Source organism: Gymnodraco acuticeps, unplaced genomic scaffold, assembly GCF_902827175.1.
Source record: "Gymnodraco acuticeps unplaced genomic scaffold, fGymAcu1.1, whole genome shotgun sequence".
Taxonomy (NCBI): domain Eukaryota; kingdom Metazoa; phylum Chordata; class Actinopteri; order Perciformes; family Bathydraconidae; genus Gymnodraco; species Gymnodraco acuticeps.
The window spans coordinates 3,285,017-3,299,375 of NW_022990701.1; the positions used below are offsets into that span (position 1 = coordinate 3,285,017).

At 40.9% G+C, this 14,359-nt stretch overlaps 1 protein-coding gene across 1 annotated transcript in view; it reads left to right on the plus strand.

Annotated features, from left to right (window-relative positions):
* Positions 1-288: 288 nt before the first annotated feature.
* mtnr1aa (melatonin receptor 1A a) overlaps positions 289-14,359 on the plus strand; it is a 44,438-nt gene continuing 30,367 nt past the window's right edge. Inside the window, exon 1 of the mRNA XM_034231423.1 lies at positions 289-747. Coding sequence (XP_034087314.1) covers positions 564-747 — 184 coding nt within the window. The 5' untranslated portion in view covers positions 289-563. The remainder of the gene's footprint in view (positions 748-14,359) is intronic.

Consider the following 14,359-nt stretch of genomic DNA (forward strand, 5'->3'; position numbering starts at 1 on the left):
CCACATACTCCAAGTAGAGGTTCAGCGATTTTGTAATGTCACTTTTATGAGACAATTATGAATAGGATGCAGACGTTTTAAAGTCATTTATTTCTTTACATATAAATTACTTTATTATTATTTCAACATGATCTTCCAAATGATAACAAAGGTCTGCTGAGATGAATCAATTGAATCGGACGCTTCCCGGGCAATTCAACTTGTGTTCCACCAGGCGTCAGTATTTCTCCCTCTACGGAAAACCGCTGCTCTCCGGTCTGTTCGATCACATGCTGGGAAGGTTTCAAGTTGCTGCTTCTTGTCACACATGCAGACCAACAGGGTTGATGGCACAAGGGCACAGAAGTGACACCGAGGCGAGCAGAGTGAAGGGGAGACGACCGGAGCTGATCCACGGCGGCTGGGAGAAGTCCACACAGGGGGAGAAAGAGGAGGAGAAGCGCGCGTGAGGATGAAGATGAAAACCACGGGAGGCAAAAGTCTCCCAACACTGGCGTCTCCGATATCCAATCTTTAGGAGAGTTGAATTTGGACAGGTTGAGAAACTTCTGCCACGGTGTACAATGTTTATGAATGAGTCTCAACTGAACAGCTCCTCGCGAGACCCCACTGACTCCGTCCTGGACCGGCCACCGTGGGTTACAACGACTTTGGGGTGCTTTCTCATCTTCACCATCGTTGTTGACATCCTGGGCAACCTCTTGGTCATCTTCTCCGTGTATCGCAACAAGAAGCTGAGGAACGCAGGTGAGTCAAGGTCAGGGGGGAAGTGTGCGCGTGCGGATACGGAGTGGCCATGCGTGAGTACACTGAGCTGCGTTAAAAAACAAAACAAAAAGTCTGTCACAATTTGTGAAGTGACGAGAGTCCCATTTAGGTGGAGAAATATGCTAAACTTTATAGTTTTAATAACCAAAAAGCGTTTCAGACAAGTTGTTTGTTAGGCGCTGTGAATTGGAGAGGAGGAATTGTAAACGGATGTCCATTTTTGTTTTCATTCATCACAAATCCGAGCCACCGTGAAGATGCTTGTGTGCTAGCGATATAATGCAACCTTGTCAACAACATCACTCACAGTGAGTTGTATTGTGTTTTTGTTTTTTTCCCCATCTGTTCTATCACTGTAATAGTATGATACTAGCCTACATATATTTATTATTGTGCTCTGAAATATACTATATCACGGTGCAGTATGACTGATTGTTATGGACAGTTACAAGTGACCTTGTCCTAGTTTTAGCCTACATTTGAGGCAGACATAATGTCACTGACCTACACCCAGTTTGCGGGAAGCTAAGCAGGCTCATAGGGGGAAGCGAAGAGAAAAATTATAGCGATTATTGACACAATCTGGAACCACGGGGAAAGCCCCACGCTCATCCCTGCTCTGCTTCTACTAATACTTCCCGGGGCTTATACTATCGATGTTACTCCAGCCAGCCAGGAGATTTAATTTAATAACGATAATGAAACGGAATTTTTCAATGTATTACTAGGTCAATGATTAAACGAGTGCCTTGTGTGTGTGTTAATGCACAACACTTCACTGTGGATTTAATTAAGATATGGTTTTTGGATTAAATTGTATGCCCCCCAGTTCGATCAGTGAAAGTAACACGCTCATAATGAAACAGTCAGAGGGCAGTGAGCTGCTGGGAAAACCTAAGAGGCTCCTGTCATGGTCAGGTATGTACAGCTGCCTGACTGACTGATTCACATATCATGTCTGTCATCATTTGGAGGCTGTAGTAGGGTGATTTGCTAAATACACTCCTGACATTAACATTTGGCTCTGCATTGTAGGGTCAGATGAGATTTCCATCATGCGGAGTCAGTGGGGAATATTAAAAGCATATGATTGCCCCCTTCTGATATTTAAAAAAGCTCCCATTGCTTTACAATTTTCATTATTGATAAAACACACATGCAACTCTGCAATAGTCGCCCTGGATGTAGGTATTTTTAATGGAGCTGCTCACAAAATACTATAGCCAAGCATGTTTAAATAGTGAGTCTCTGGAACTAAACATGCCTGTGTGATTGTTTAAGACATGGTAATGCATGATAAATAAAACAAATTAAACAACATATGGGACACAAGGAGAGATATAGAAAACGGAATCTACATCTTAGACGTAAGGAAGTTATAACACAGCAGAAGCAGGTGTTTAATGAATCTTGTAAAGTTTTACTACCTACCAACTCACTATTTATTTAATAAGCCTATTAAATGTATTTTTTTCCATGGCGGATTCGGAAAAGTACCACATTTGAGGATCAAAAGGAGGTGATGAAAATACTTTACTCATTTTAATCGTATTTCCAAAAACTATCCTAGAATTCTAACAAATGCTATGCAGCCTGATGACGTCGTGCCTCAAGTTCATGCCTTTGAACTCCTTTCTGTTTCTGAAGTCATGCCTAACTTAAGGCTCTTCGAATTTTCTGTTCAACAAGACATTGGCAAATTGTATGCAAGTTGGCAGACATATTGTTTGATATCAAAACTTTCCGTTCATCACTGTTGGAATGTTTTGATGGTGATCGGGCAGACACTGTTTGCTTTAGTTGCCCTTGTATGTTGGAATTTGATGCCACACCTGATTGTTTGACACACAGCCATACATTGGACTGATCACCAATATTTACTTTCAGTAGCCATTTTATTGCAATATTTTCTGTCCACAATGGATTCAATTACCCATATTTGAATAATCTCCTCCATGAAAATACTAGTGGGCAGATATGTTCTTGGCATGAACTAAACGTTTTAGAAATTGCACAGCAGTCAAACAACAAGGGGATAATTAAAAAAAGTGAGTAAGGAAATAAACTCAGTGGAGAACCTGGCAAACGTTGTGATGACATATTGCCGACGGCAGCAGTGCCGCTTTCTATGCATGGCCAAAGCTTTCAAAAATGTGTAAAAAAAATGGCCAGCAAGTGAGCATGAAGCCAACAACACATGGTGAGGTGTTTGTGCTGCATGGCTGGTTACACAAATCAGCACTGTAGCTCAACTCAATGCCAAAAGAAACTAATTAAATGTAGCTGTTTTGTTGTAGATAAAGCATTTCTTTTTAATTCATGCCAAGGAAAAATGAAAGATTCCAACAAGGAGTGGACTCGCTGACTGATTTGGTTGGCTGTTTGTCAAAAGTGAGACATAACAAGAGCTCATTGAATGATTCAATTCAATCTTATTTAAAACTCAAAAGTTATCCCAGGGCATGTTTACATTACAGCAGGTTTAGACTGTACTCCATACTATTTATAGAGAAACAATTCCCACCATGAAAGTGGTAAGGAAAAACCTCCTGACAGAAGGTGGTCTGGTAGCCTTCTGTGCATCCCAACATAATGCATTGCATGTTTTTTTCATCCTTTAGATTGTGTCGTTTTATTTTTTTTGTTGGTACCACTGTAGCTATATTATTATATATGCTAAAGAAGACAATGTGCTGATTCGGCACACTAAGAAAAGGGGTAAATATATGCATTTTTAAGCAGAGTGGCAAAGTGAAAAATCTGAGCAGTCCCTCATGGCCAATATAGCATCCCTTTTAAAGGTTGGAGGTCAGCAGTCTTGACAGTGCTATGGCAACAGGCTCGTTTCAATCCACAGGGTTTATGAATGAGAACAAAAGAGACGTACGAGATGAGAAAAAACATTTTGTGTGCATCACATCATCGTTTTCCTTTTTACTAATTGTTCTCAAGGTAGAAAATCTCCCATGTAAACAGCAGGAGGTTTAAAGAGACCTTCTGCCAGACAAAGACATGCCTCAGTGTGCTGATACCTTGTATTCAGGTAGAGCTCCGTCTGTTTTTAAGTGTTGGGTTTATTAAGCCTCTTTTGACTTGGCTGACACAGTGGTATTTCTCATTTCAGCTCTGTTATTAGTTACGGTATTGATGCTCTCAATGTTATTATTATATTTGGAGGTACTTATGAAAGATTAAGTGTTATTTTGCATGTGTGTCCTATTTTTAAATTAGGATTTTAAACATATCCATTTGCTTTGTCGGTAGATTCCAAAAGGGAATTGTCTAATAATGAAAATCCCTTCGTCACACGTAGAGGATGTAGATTCCTCAACATCCTGTTTTCCTGCCAGGAAAGACTCGTTTTCCTGCCAGGAAAGACTCATTTCCCTTTTGGATACATATTTTTGTATTTAATAAAAAAAGTTGATTTAAGGTAACTTTGTCAGGTTGGTGGACATTTTTTTTGTTTTGCTCTACTGACATGACTCAGATCTGAAATATATGGCCATGTCTTTGTTATTCTTTCTGAAATGGTGTGTTCCCTGTAGGGTAAACACTATTTAAAAAAAGTTCATAATCTTTTCCAAAATAACAATTTAGGAACACTAAGAAAACTCATATTTAAATGAAAAAGGTTGCAGGCTTTGTGGAGCTTCACAGCGTAACGTACCATCTGCCAGCAACATCAGTCCCATGTGGCTGTATCTCACCTCTGATGACAGGGATGCCTCGTTGTGATCCCTGCTGTACCCCCCCACTGGCTCACATCTCCAGTTACCCTGCAGTGTGGCGAGGAAGTTTGACTGCTCTTATTTTAAGAGCTCAATTAGTTGTGACGTTCACTTTGTTTGCCACATCATGATCAAAGCCCTCGTAGCTTTCACTAAGATTAATGTGTTTAGTGTTAAAGAGAAATATGTGCAGGGCTTGACGTTTGTTTTCCTTCATCTTCAGAGAAATTGTTGTCCAAGTTTTGATCATAGAGATTTCAGTTCTGGTTGAGAGCTTTTCTATGAAGCAGCTGCAGCAGGATGTTCTTTTTGTATTTGTAGTAACTTAAAACAGCTCAGACACAGTGTGAACCTTGGATAACAATTACCAACCATACATGGAATCATTACATTACATGTTACTTGTTAGACGCTTTTATCCAAAGCGACTTACATACTCAATACTGTGGACAGTCCCCACAGGAGCAATTTGGGGTGAAGTGTCTTGCCCAGGGACACAACGACATGCTGACTGTAGTGGGGTTTGAACCTGTGCTCCCCTGATCCGAACACCAACACACCAGTCCACTGCGCCACACGCCTCCCTCGAATCAAAAACTAGATTTTATGAAAAAGGCAATTATTACTTTATTTCTCAGTTTTGTGAGGTGTAGTAGGATTCATATCAGGCAGCAGTTAAACCTTTACATAAATTGTATTGGCATGCTCATAAATTCAATCTGGATTTTATAAAGGTGTTGTTTTTTTAAGTATAACATTATGTTGCAGGAGTTCAAATACACCCAAAGCTCAAGATAATAACTAGAGCCCTCAATAACAGAAAAGGCCATTGGTTAAATAGGGACACATGGATACTGACATAAAAAGGTACTTTACTCTAGTATCTACTGTGAATGTATAAGACATTATCAGATTATTCTCCTTATAAAATAAACAGAATCTCTGAGCGGTCTCAAACGATGTTAGGATTTTGGATTCAATTTCATACCATCATAAAATTGTGTTTTTTTTTACACAACTTTCATCTTATTAAAGCCTGTTTGTGGCTGAGGTCTTCTATCATCTCCACTGTTTTCTAACAGATATGAGGAAGGAGTGGGAGTCCTAGCTTCTCCCTGGGTTTGTCAGTTTCTGTGGCGATGGCTGTGAATAGCCTGAGAGCAGCACAGTATGGCGGAGCAGCTTAACGCTGTCAGAACTGAAAGAAAAGGGCTCAGTGGGGGAAAAAACAACATCTAATTGGGGGCAAAAACAGCCAGCAGGTCATGACTTTCCCATTAATTAATAGTATGCCCAAGCTGAACGAATGAACATGGAGAGGAAGCCGATAAAGATCTCCTTTCTTCACCCATGAGACACTTCAGACAACAAATGCATGGTTTACCTTGAGGCTGCTCCGCATTTGATATCACACAGTCAGCTTTATCTGTTTATTTTGGAGCTCCCATGTGTCTTAAAGCATGTAAAATACTTAATACAATTTCATTAGGCCTGTTTTGAAAATCTACTTTGTACAGATGACCTGCAGAGGGCTTTTGGCCAGCATCAAGGATTACAATTTAAGCATTTGATCGCAAACAGACCTAATTACGCAGCAGATATGATATGTAGGGCTTCTGGGATTGAGTGAATGATTGTATCCAGTTTGACTAGTGGAGATAAAGACAGCAGATTGGTGCAAGCCTGTCATACTCCGCAGATGAACAGTGAATGAGACGGAGGCTTGTATTTGTATTCCGATAAAGAAACAGAATCAGCATTTCAATCATGTTGGTTTGTTTTTTCTGCCATGGGCGACTGGGCTTCTGTTTTTCTTGTATCTTTCATAACAACAATCATGGGAAAATTGCTCTGCTAAACTCTGACGCCACTATTTCAGTCTTAACAAGTGCCACCTTGTCCTGACAAAGAAAAACTGACCCAGCAAGTGCTCAAGTTTCCTCAGCTTCTATGAATTTCCAATTGTATACAATTTGCATGATTATCTTTACACATGAAGCCCGTCGGCAGTTATCTATTCTGTTTTATGATTTGTGCATACCCGATGATACAAATAAATGCTGTATTTTTCTCTTCTGGGAAAAAACAACTTTCTGTTCCAGTCTTTTCCTTTTTTAGCCTCTCTTGAGTTTTACGCCTGGTCCCAGTCTTCACCCTCTTTGTACTCCTCCTCCTCCCCCCAAGCTTACTCACCCTAACACGCACACAACATTTTTCTTTCTTCTCACTTAAAGTTGACCTCCCAGGCTTCATGTTCCATGACACCCTGTCTGTTTGCATCATTGTGATCCAACACCCCCACTGTTCTCTTAGGATGTTGTGTTGTCAGAACACATACCTGCAGAGGAATTCTGCCAATAGGGCTTTGCATCAATCCAGTCAGGCAACAAGAAGGTTATCACACAGACCCTGTGGATTGCAGATTATATAATGATCAGGTGTACAAAATCAATTAAGCTTGTTATCATAAGTGTCTAACACCTACCTGCCTGACATGGTCCAATTTAACAAGAGCAGTCGTCTGGCATCTGCTCTCCTCCCTCGTTGTTGTTGATGTTTCCTTGTTCTTGCCCTCTCTCTGTCTTGCACAGAGAGCCTGTTATCAGTTCAAAGGGAAGACATAACGAGTCTATAAATACTTATACATTCAAGACTCCATATTGTTGCATCCATTCCTGCTAACCCCCATCCTTTTTTCCATGCGTCCCTGTGCTATTCTTAATCACTTATTATGTTGGAGTGAAAACTCTTCTGCTTGAAATAAACTTAGAATGACGCACATAGGAAGCTTAGAGCTGTGAGACCAAGTCAAACCTAATGCTCATCCAAGGGGAACTGTGCACAACACATGCATACTGTAGAGCGGGTGCCGTTTGATTACACACATAAATGTGAGGCGAGAGCTTAGAGGTTAGAGAGGCGGGCTGGTGACAAAGGGTGCCAGATTGAATCCCAGTGAGAATCCAAACAGGAAACAGAAAAGCTTTCCTCTGTGCCCAAGGTGCCCTTGAATAAAGCACTTAGCCCACCATTGCTACTCAGTGGTCCAAAGTGGAAGAATGTTGTTGTATTCAGCAGCTTCCAGCTGTGAATGCGTCAGATTGCATGCCTGTTAAAACAAGGCAATGATGACACAAACGGAAAAAAGGAAAAATATGCAGGGCCAGTCATTCCTCCTTTGATAGAATTGCGAGAAAGACAGAGAAACTGACCTCCTTTATTTAAACACTCACTACCATAATAATTTTTCTGAGTTCATCATTTGAGTGAAAGTGTCTAAAACAGAACATGATTCACCCAGTGAAAAAAAGAAAGCAAGAAAAAAGCTCAATCAGTAAAGCCTCCTAACTGGCAACAGTCTGATTCAGTTAAACGGCACGCATTGATGAATATTAGCCAGACACATGAATGCCATTTGATAAATCCCTGTAAACACTGTTCCATTCAGCCTTATGAGTCCTGTGTGTATGGGTCTAGCAACGTGGTTTATCACTCACACAGCAATGCTCTGCATACACTCCAGACTGCACCAGACCCTTTGAGTGACTTCAAAGCAAAGAAGTAAGGGCATCATTTAACATTTATAGTTCCAACAAAGCCAGTCCCAAAAAGGAAAATGAAAAGTACTTTGTTTAATATATTTACTAAATTTGGAGTGCAGGCATCAGAATTGGTATTCAAGCACTGTCATAAAAAGAGACCGTTTCTAGATATTTTAGTCATTCTTTTTTATCAAATTCAATTTCTTTGTGAATATTTTCATTCCACAAATGGATCAAATGATTGTCCGCAATGTAAAACGTGTCGCCCGGAATATCCTTTATATAGCTATGAACGTGCCTTATCGGCGACTTTTAACTTTACAGTGTCCTTTAACCTTACAAGCGGTTTAGTGTCCTGCAACTTTAATTCTGGTGATTTCCTCTCATTGATTTCAACATGCTTGCAGCAACATGCAGCTGTTCCACTGAAAAGGCTCTGATAAATCCACTGTACCTGATCACCAAACAGCAGACGGACAAAGATAGCAGCTACCTGGTGAACACAATGGAGCATTTAGCAACAAAAAGCAAATATTGGATAAAATGTGTTCGGTGGATGATCAATCAATGTTTATTTATATAGCCCAATATCACAAATGTTACATTTGTCTCAGTGGTCTTCACAGTGTGTACAGAATATCAGTATGACAATACGACACCCTCTGTCCTTAGACCCTCACATCGTACAAGGAAAAACTTCCGGAGAAAACCCAGTTTAAAGGGAAAAATGGGAGAAACCTCAGGGAGAGCAACAGAGGAGGGATCCCTCTCCCAGGACGGACAGACGTGCAATAGATGCCGTGTGTAAATTGAAAAGATAATACATTTGCAACATAGGTAGTCCAAATGTTTGGAAATGCATGTGTGTATAATAGGAAGATGAATCCACGAGGATATCCATCCAGGACCTATGATCCAGGACCACAGCCAGGACTCAAGATCCAGGGCTCGCGATGCAGGACACAGGAGCGCAGGATCATCCATGACTCCGGATCGCGGCGTACATAGACAATGAAAGGAAAGGATGGAAGCTTATGTGACTCTGTATTATCTGGATGTGTATGTAGGCAATTTGCTTAGCTAACTGTAAATCCTTTCATTAACTGCTGGTGTGAAAAGACAGCCATTCATCCATGTAATTCAATCGTATCACCAATTAATATTTCCATGATCAGATCTAGGCAACTAGAGTTGAGTCTTTGTTTTGCATAATTTACGATCACATATTTATTTTACGTTACGTGCTCCATTGTAAAGACTTGTGCTGTTAAGGGCTCTAATTATGCTTACATGAGATTCAGTGACTCCTGTACAATCATTCTTAACACGCAGATTATGATTATCATAATTAGTCCTTCTAATGAGCAAGTGTTTAGTGTGTGAGATTCCTTATCACAGTTTGCTTTACTGTGCTGACCCAAAACAGGGATTCTTAAATAGATTTTCAACAGCTTTTTCACTTGAGTGCAGGGGTGTACACCAATTCTCTAGGATTATGAGACATTTTGTGGCCTGTCACATTTTTTTGTAATTAATTAGGTTAGTCGCACGCCTCTCCCTAATGAGCAAGTTTTTCCTGTGTGAGATATTTTAATCACAGTATGCTTTCCTTTACTGACCCATAAAATGCTCTCTGATTATAGACTACATTAGTGTCTTTTTTTGCACATTTTTAAACAAGCTCACGCATTGCTTGGGTTCATTCCAGCGATGCTTGGGTGCCGTCCAAAGGCAATATGAAATGATGCAGTAAGATGGTCTTCTGTGGTCAGTGACCCATTTCAATAATGAACCTGTGTGGCATGTAGTATTATAAAGAAACAATCTGATATATTTCATGAAAAATCTTGCACAGTGATACAACTTTAGATGTGAGTAGATTCAGATTGTATCATTCTCTGCCTCGGGATGTTTATTAAAACGCTGTTTGCAGACTCTGCTGCCACAGTCAATCCAATATCTTATTAAATCAAATTTTCTTCAAGAAGTGCTTTTTGTGTGATTCAACGCCAGAGTAGACCTTTTGGTTTGTTGTTGTTGCTGTGCGCTGACTCACATAGTAGTAGACATAAGAGGCTTCTCAATACTCAAATTTCCCCTCCTCGACTCCTCGACTCCTCGGTCCTCCGGTAGTGACCCGGAAATGAATTTCAGCGCGCCATTTTGAAGGACATCTCCTTTCTCTAAATGCACACCGAGGACCGAGCATCGAGGAGGCTCCCTGGAGGAGCTCTAACCGAGCATACACTGATGGTTCCTCCACGGCTCCTCCGCGGATGCCTTTCCGGGAACGGTGGAGGCGTGACGCACGGCCGGACTTATCTCAGCCAATGACAGCTCTGCATGCATCCCCTGGATATTATTTTAGAAACTGCTTTCATCGCATCGCAATGTTTCCAGAGAGAACAGCTGTGAGGTCCGTGCAGAAAGCAGAGCAGTGTGTAAAATATATATCACTCAGTATAACAGGCCTACTCTCTTTATTTGCTTTAGTTGATAACTACAAACAAAGAGTCGATATTTTTCTCAGTGCTTCACATAATAAAATACACAATGGCTGTAGCCTGATTATGCTTTAGGAGCTGTAGGTGTGTGTGGTACAGTGTGTAGGTGTGTGTGTGTGTGTGTGTGGTACAGTGTGTAGGTGTGTGTGTGTGTGGTCAGGGGCACCGCCAGGGATTTTGGGCCCCATGAAAATATATCACATTGGTCCCCACCACCAGGCACAGGCCACTTTGTTTATAAATTACCTCGAGGGCCGTACCAAATGGTCTAGCGGTCCGTATACGGCCCGGGGGCCTGAGGTTCCCCACCCCTGCTTTAATATAATAACATTAGTATTAATTAGGGCTGTCAGTCGGTTAAAATATTTAATCGCAAATTAATCGCACATTTTTTATCTGTTCTAAATGTACCTTAGAGGAATATTTTTCAAGTATTTAATACTCTTATAAACATATGAGTGGACAAATATGCTTTATGGAAATGTTTATTATCATTTGAACAATGACAAATATTCTCATGAATATTAAACACAACAACCTCTGAACATTACAAATATTCGCCTCAATTCAACCTGGAACCTCTCTCATACAATAATACAATGTGTGTGTGTGTGTGTGTGTTCGTTGGAGCTATGTGCAACTCAAGGCATATGCTCGAACGGGAGCTGCCTGGACGCTGCAATCATGTTACGCGCACTGTCCGTGCTGAGTGTGCTGACTTGTCGTACAATGTCCCACTGTCTGTCTTCCTGCATAAAGTCAAGTGCTCGGCGCAGTTGTCGGCGAAATGTCGCTCCTCTGTTTTCATTGAAACAGCTCCTTATATCCGTTAGCCCAGCTAGCTAGCACCAGATGCTAACAACAACAATACACGTAAGGTCTCTCCCGGTCCTCCCGATGGCCAGTCAGGGCCTGCCGGTGAGCGTGGAAGTGTGGTCTGCAGCAAGCGGGCGGCAGGAGCGGGGCTGTCAGCATCAGCTTGTAGATGGTATTTTAAACTCGATGCGCTCTGAAACTACGGGGCGGCCGAGGAAAAAAATACACATGCGTTAATCGCATTAAAATAATTAGTGGCGTTAATTTTTTTTTGCGTTAACGCATTATTACGCGTTAACTTGACAGCCCTAGTATTAATATCATAACCAAAATGTCGGTGATTAACATTTTGTTTACCTAATACAGACTGATCACTCAATGCTTCAAACTGTCCATCATCTTAAATAGACTAAAAGCAGTTTTTTGTTTTATATAGATCATTGGCTATGTGGGAAAATACTGTGTTTGAAATGTATAATTTAAATTAGATGTTAGCTTTTTGTTACATATTATATATATATTTTGTATTCCAGTCTCCCTTCAGATATGTTACGTGGCATGTCATTCAACACAATGCTGCTCACCTCCTTCAGTTGGGAGAAAAGCTGGTTCAGGTTCAGCTAGGGCTGTGCGATTATGGCAAAAATCATAATCACGATTATTTGGGTCAATAATTGATATCACGATTATTTTGACGATTATTCATTGACCATTTATTGAACTTTAAAACAAATAATATTTTACCAATAAACAAGATCAACAAATATGTTGGAGCGCACTTCCAAAACCATACTAAACATATATTATTAATATGATAAATAAAAATAAATTAGACCAAAATAAATGAAATCAAATATGTTGCAGTGCACTGTCACAACCTACTGAAAACTCCTTAACATATAGCCAACATTTTGGTAAAACATATTCAACATATTCCACTCAGTTAAACGTTGAAGGCTGGCCAACCGTCATTGTCCAGAAGTAACAGGAAATAAATGTTGAACTACAATTTAAGACCAAATAAAAATGTCTAGGCCACCATGGCAAATGCTGGTAGGACTGCTCATGTCATCTCTTAAAGATTTTTTGCAAGAAACACCAGCCTGTTTACATGGTCTAGTTTCAGAGATGAGCGCAGGCAGGTGACGATATTGCCACCTGTACTGAAGACCCTCAGCCACGCCCCGACACAGGGGTGACGCCGGCCAATCACAAAGCTTTGAGGCGTTCCAGTGCATTATTCTGGCACAGGAAGATTATGTTACAGGACATTAACGATCAAACAGAATATTGTTGTTCTATTTTTAGACACATCTCGCGATCGACTGGTTGGGCACCCCTGGGCTAGACCATAGGTCTGTTGTGGTAGCAAAGTAGTCAGCTGAAGCCACATCTCTCTCAACTTCCCCACGGCATTTGTCATATAGTGCAGGCAGCGCAGACCTGCTGAAATAATACCGAGACGGTGACAAGTTGCTTAAAGCCCTGGTTGCTAACAGTGCTAACTGGGCACATATCTTTAGCTATGTGAAATGTAATGGCAAAGTACTTGCAAATAGTGGAAATAGTTTTACCCTTCTTTTTAACGAGTTGCTGCTCTTGTTCTGACATCTTCGCTCGCGCTGAACACTCACAACACATGTCACTCCCACGTGGCCGAGTGGGCCTTTAGGGAGGGGCGAAAGCGCACCCAGCAAAATAATCGTATTTTGTCAATTATGCTGTTTTCATAATCGTCGCAAGCCATAATCGTAATCGCGATTAAAATACGATTAATTGCACAGCCCTAGGTTCAGCCTTATGGGGGGACAGGGCTGCTGAGCCTAAAGATGGATCTGTTGGACCTGGCACCAGGGGGAGGGACAACTGATTTAGTATGAATAGGCGCTAAAAATGTGCCTGCATTTATTAAAGGTAGGTAGGTAAGAATAAGAATGGAGAAACCAGCTTGAGTACTAGAATTTGAAAGTACACAACCGAAACAAATCTGTCCCTTCCTTCAGACTTCCTCACAGAGCCCCTCCTCCAACACACACGAACGCGCACATGACCAATGAGGGCACGAGATAAGTTTGTGCACAGATGGAAGGCTGACAGGCAGGTAGGCCATCCAGTTATTTTAGCCGGGCCGGCTCAGATGATTGGTCGTGCTTTTTACAGCGCTACGGCTTCCACAGATTTTTGTATGTATTTATTGTCAAAGCATTTCATATATTCATTGCTATCGGGATGTTAAGAGTTAAGAGGATGTATAGAATATAACAAAAAGTGTTTCTGATGTGAAATACCTAACATATCTTTAAATGTCAGCTAAAAGAGCAGTGAAATGAAAGACCTCTGAATTTTCTGTAAAGATATTAACAGTACTTAATGTCAGCTTAGTAAACAAAAAAACATTAGCTAACAGACTAATTTCCACCACTCATGGACCACACCCACCTTTTCTTGTGAAAAACTGGGTGACATACTGTCGCCCTTTAGTCCCTCTCTCTTTTCTTTATCTCCTTTCTCTTCTTTTCTTACAGCCTGACTTTGTTGGTCGTTGAAACATGGTACAACACACGTATGTAGGCTAAGTACTAGCATCACTCCTCACATGCTTTCACTCTCTGCAAGTGCCGGAGGCAGGACCAAACCATTACATGTAAATAGAAGGGGGTGTACAGAGGCTTTGGGTAATTAACTTTTGGAAGAAAATAAGTTAAATTAATCGTAAGTTTAGTGAGTAATTTATCAATATAACGTTCTATTAATATTAATTATTGAGGATTGATGAAAGGTTACTTACATCTTTTTTCTTAATGTTCTAAACATTTTGGGGCCCCTGTCAGTCACGGGCCCTTAGAATCGTCCTAACTTTTCACCCCCTTAAGGGGCCCCTGTGTGTGGTAGTGTGTAGGTGTGTGTTGTACGGTGGGTAGATGCGGCGGACAGACGGGTCTCAGTTGGTTTGGTGTCCTCTGCTTACTTTTAATACTTGTAAATACAACTTTTGGTC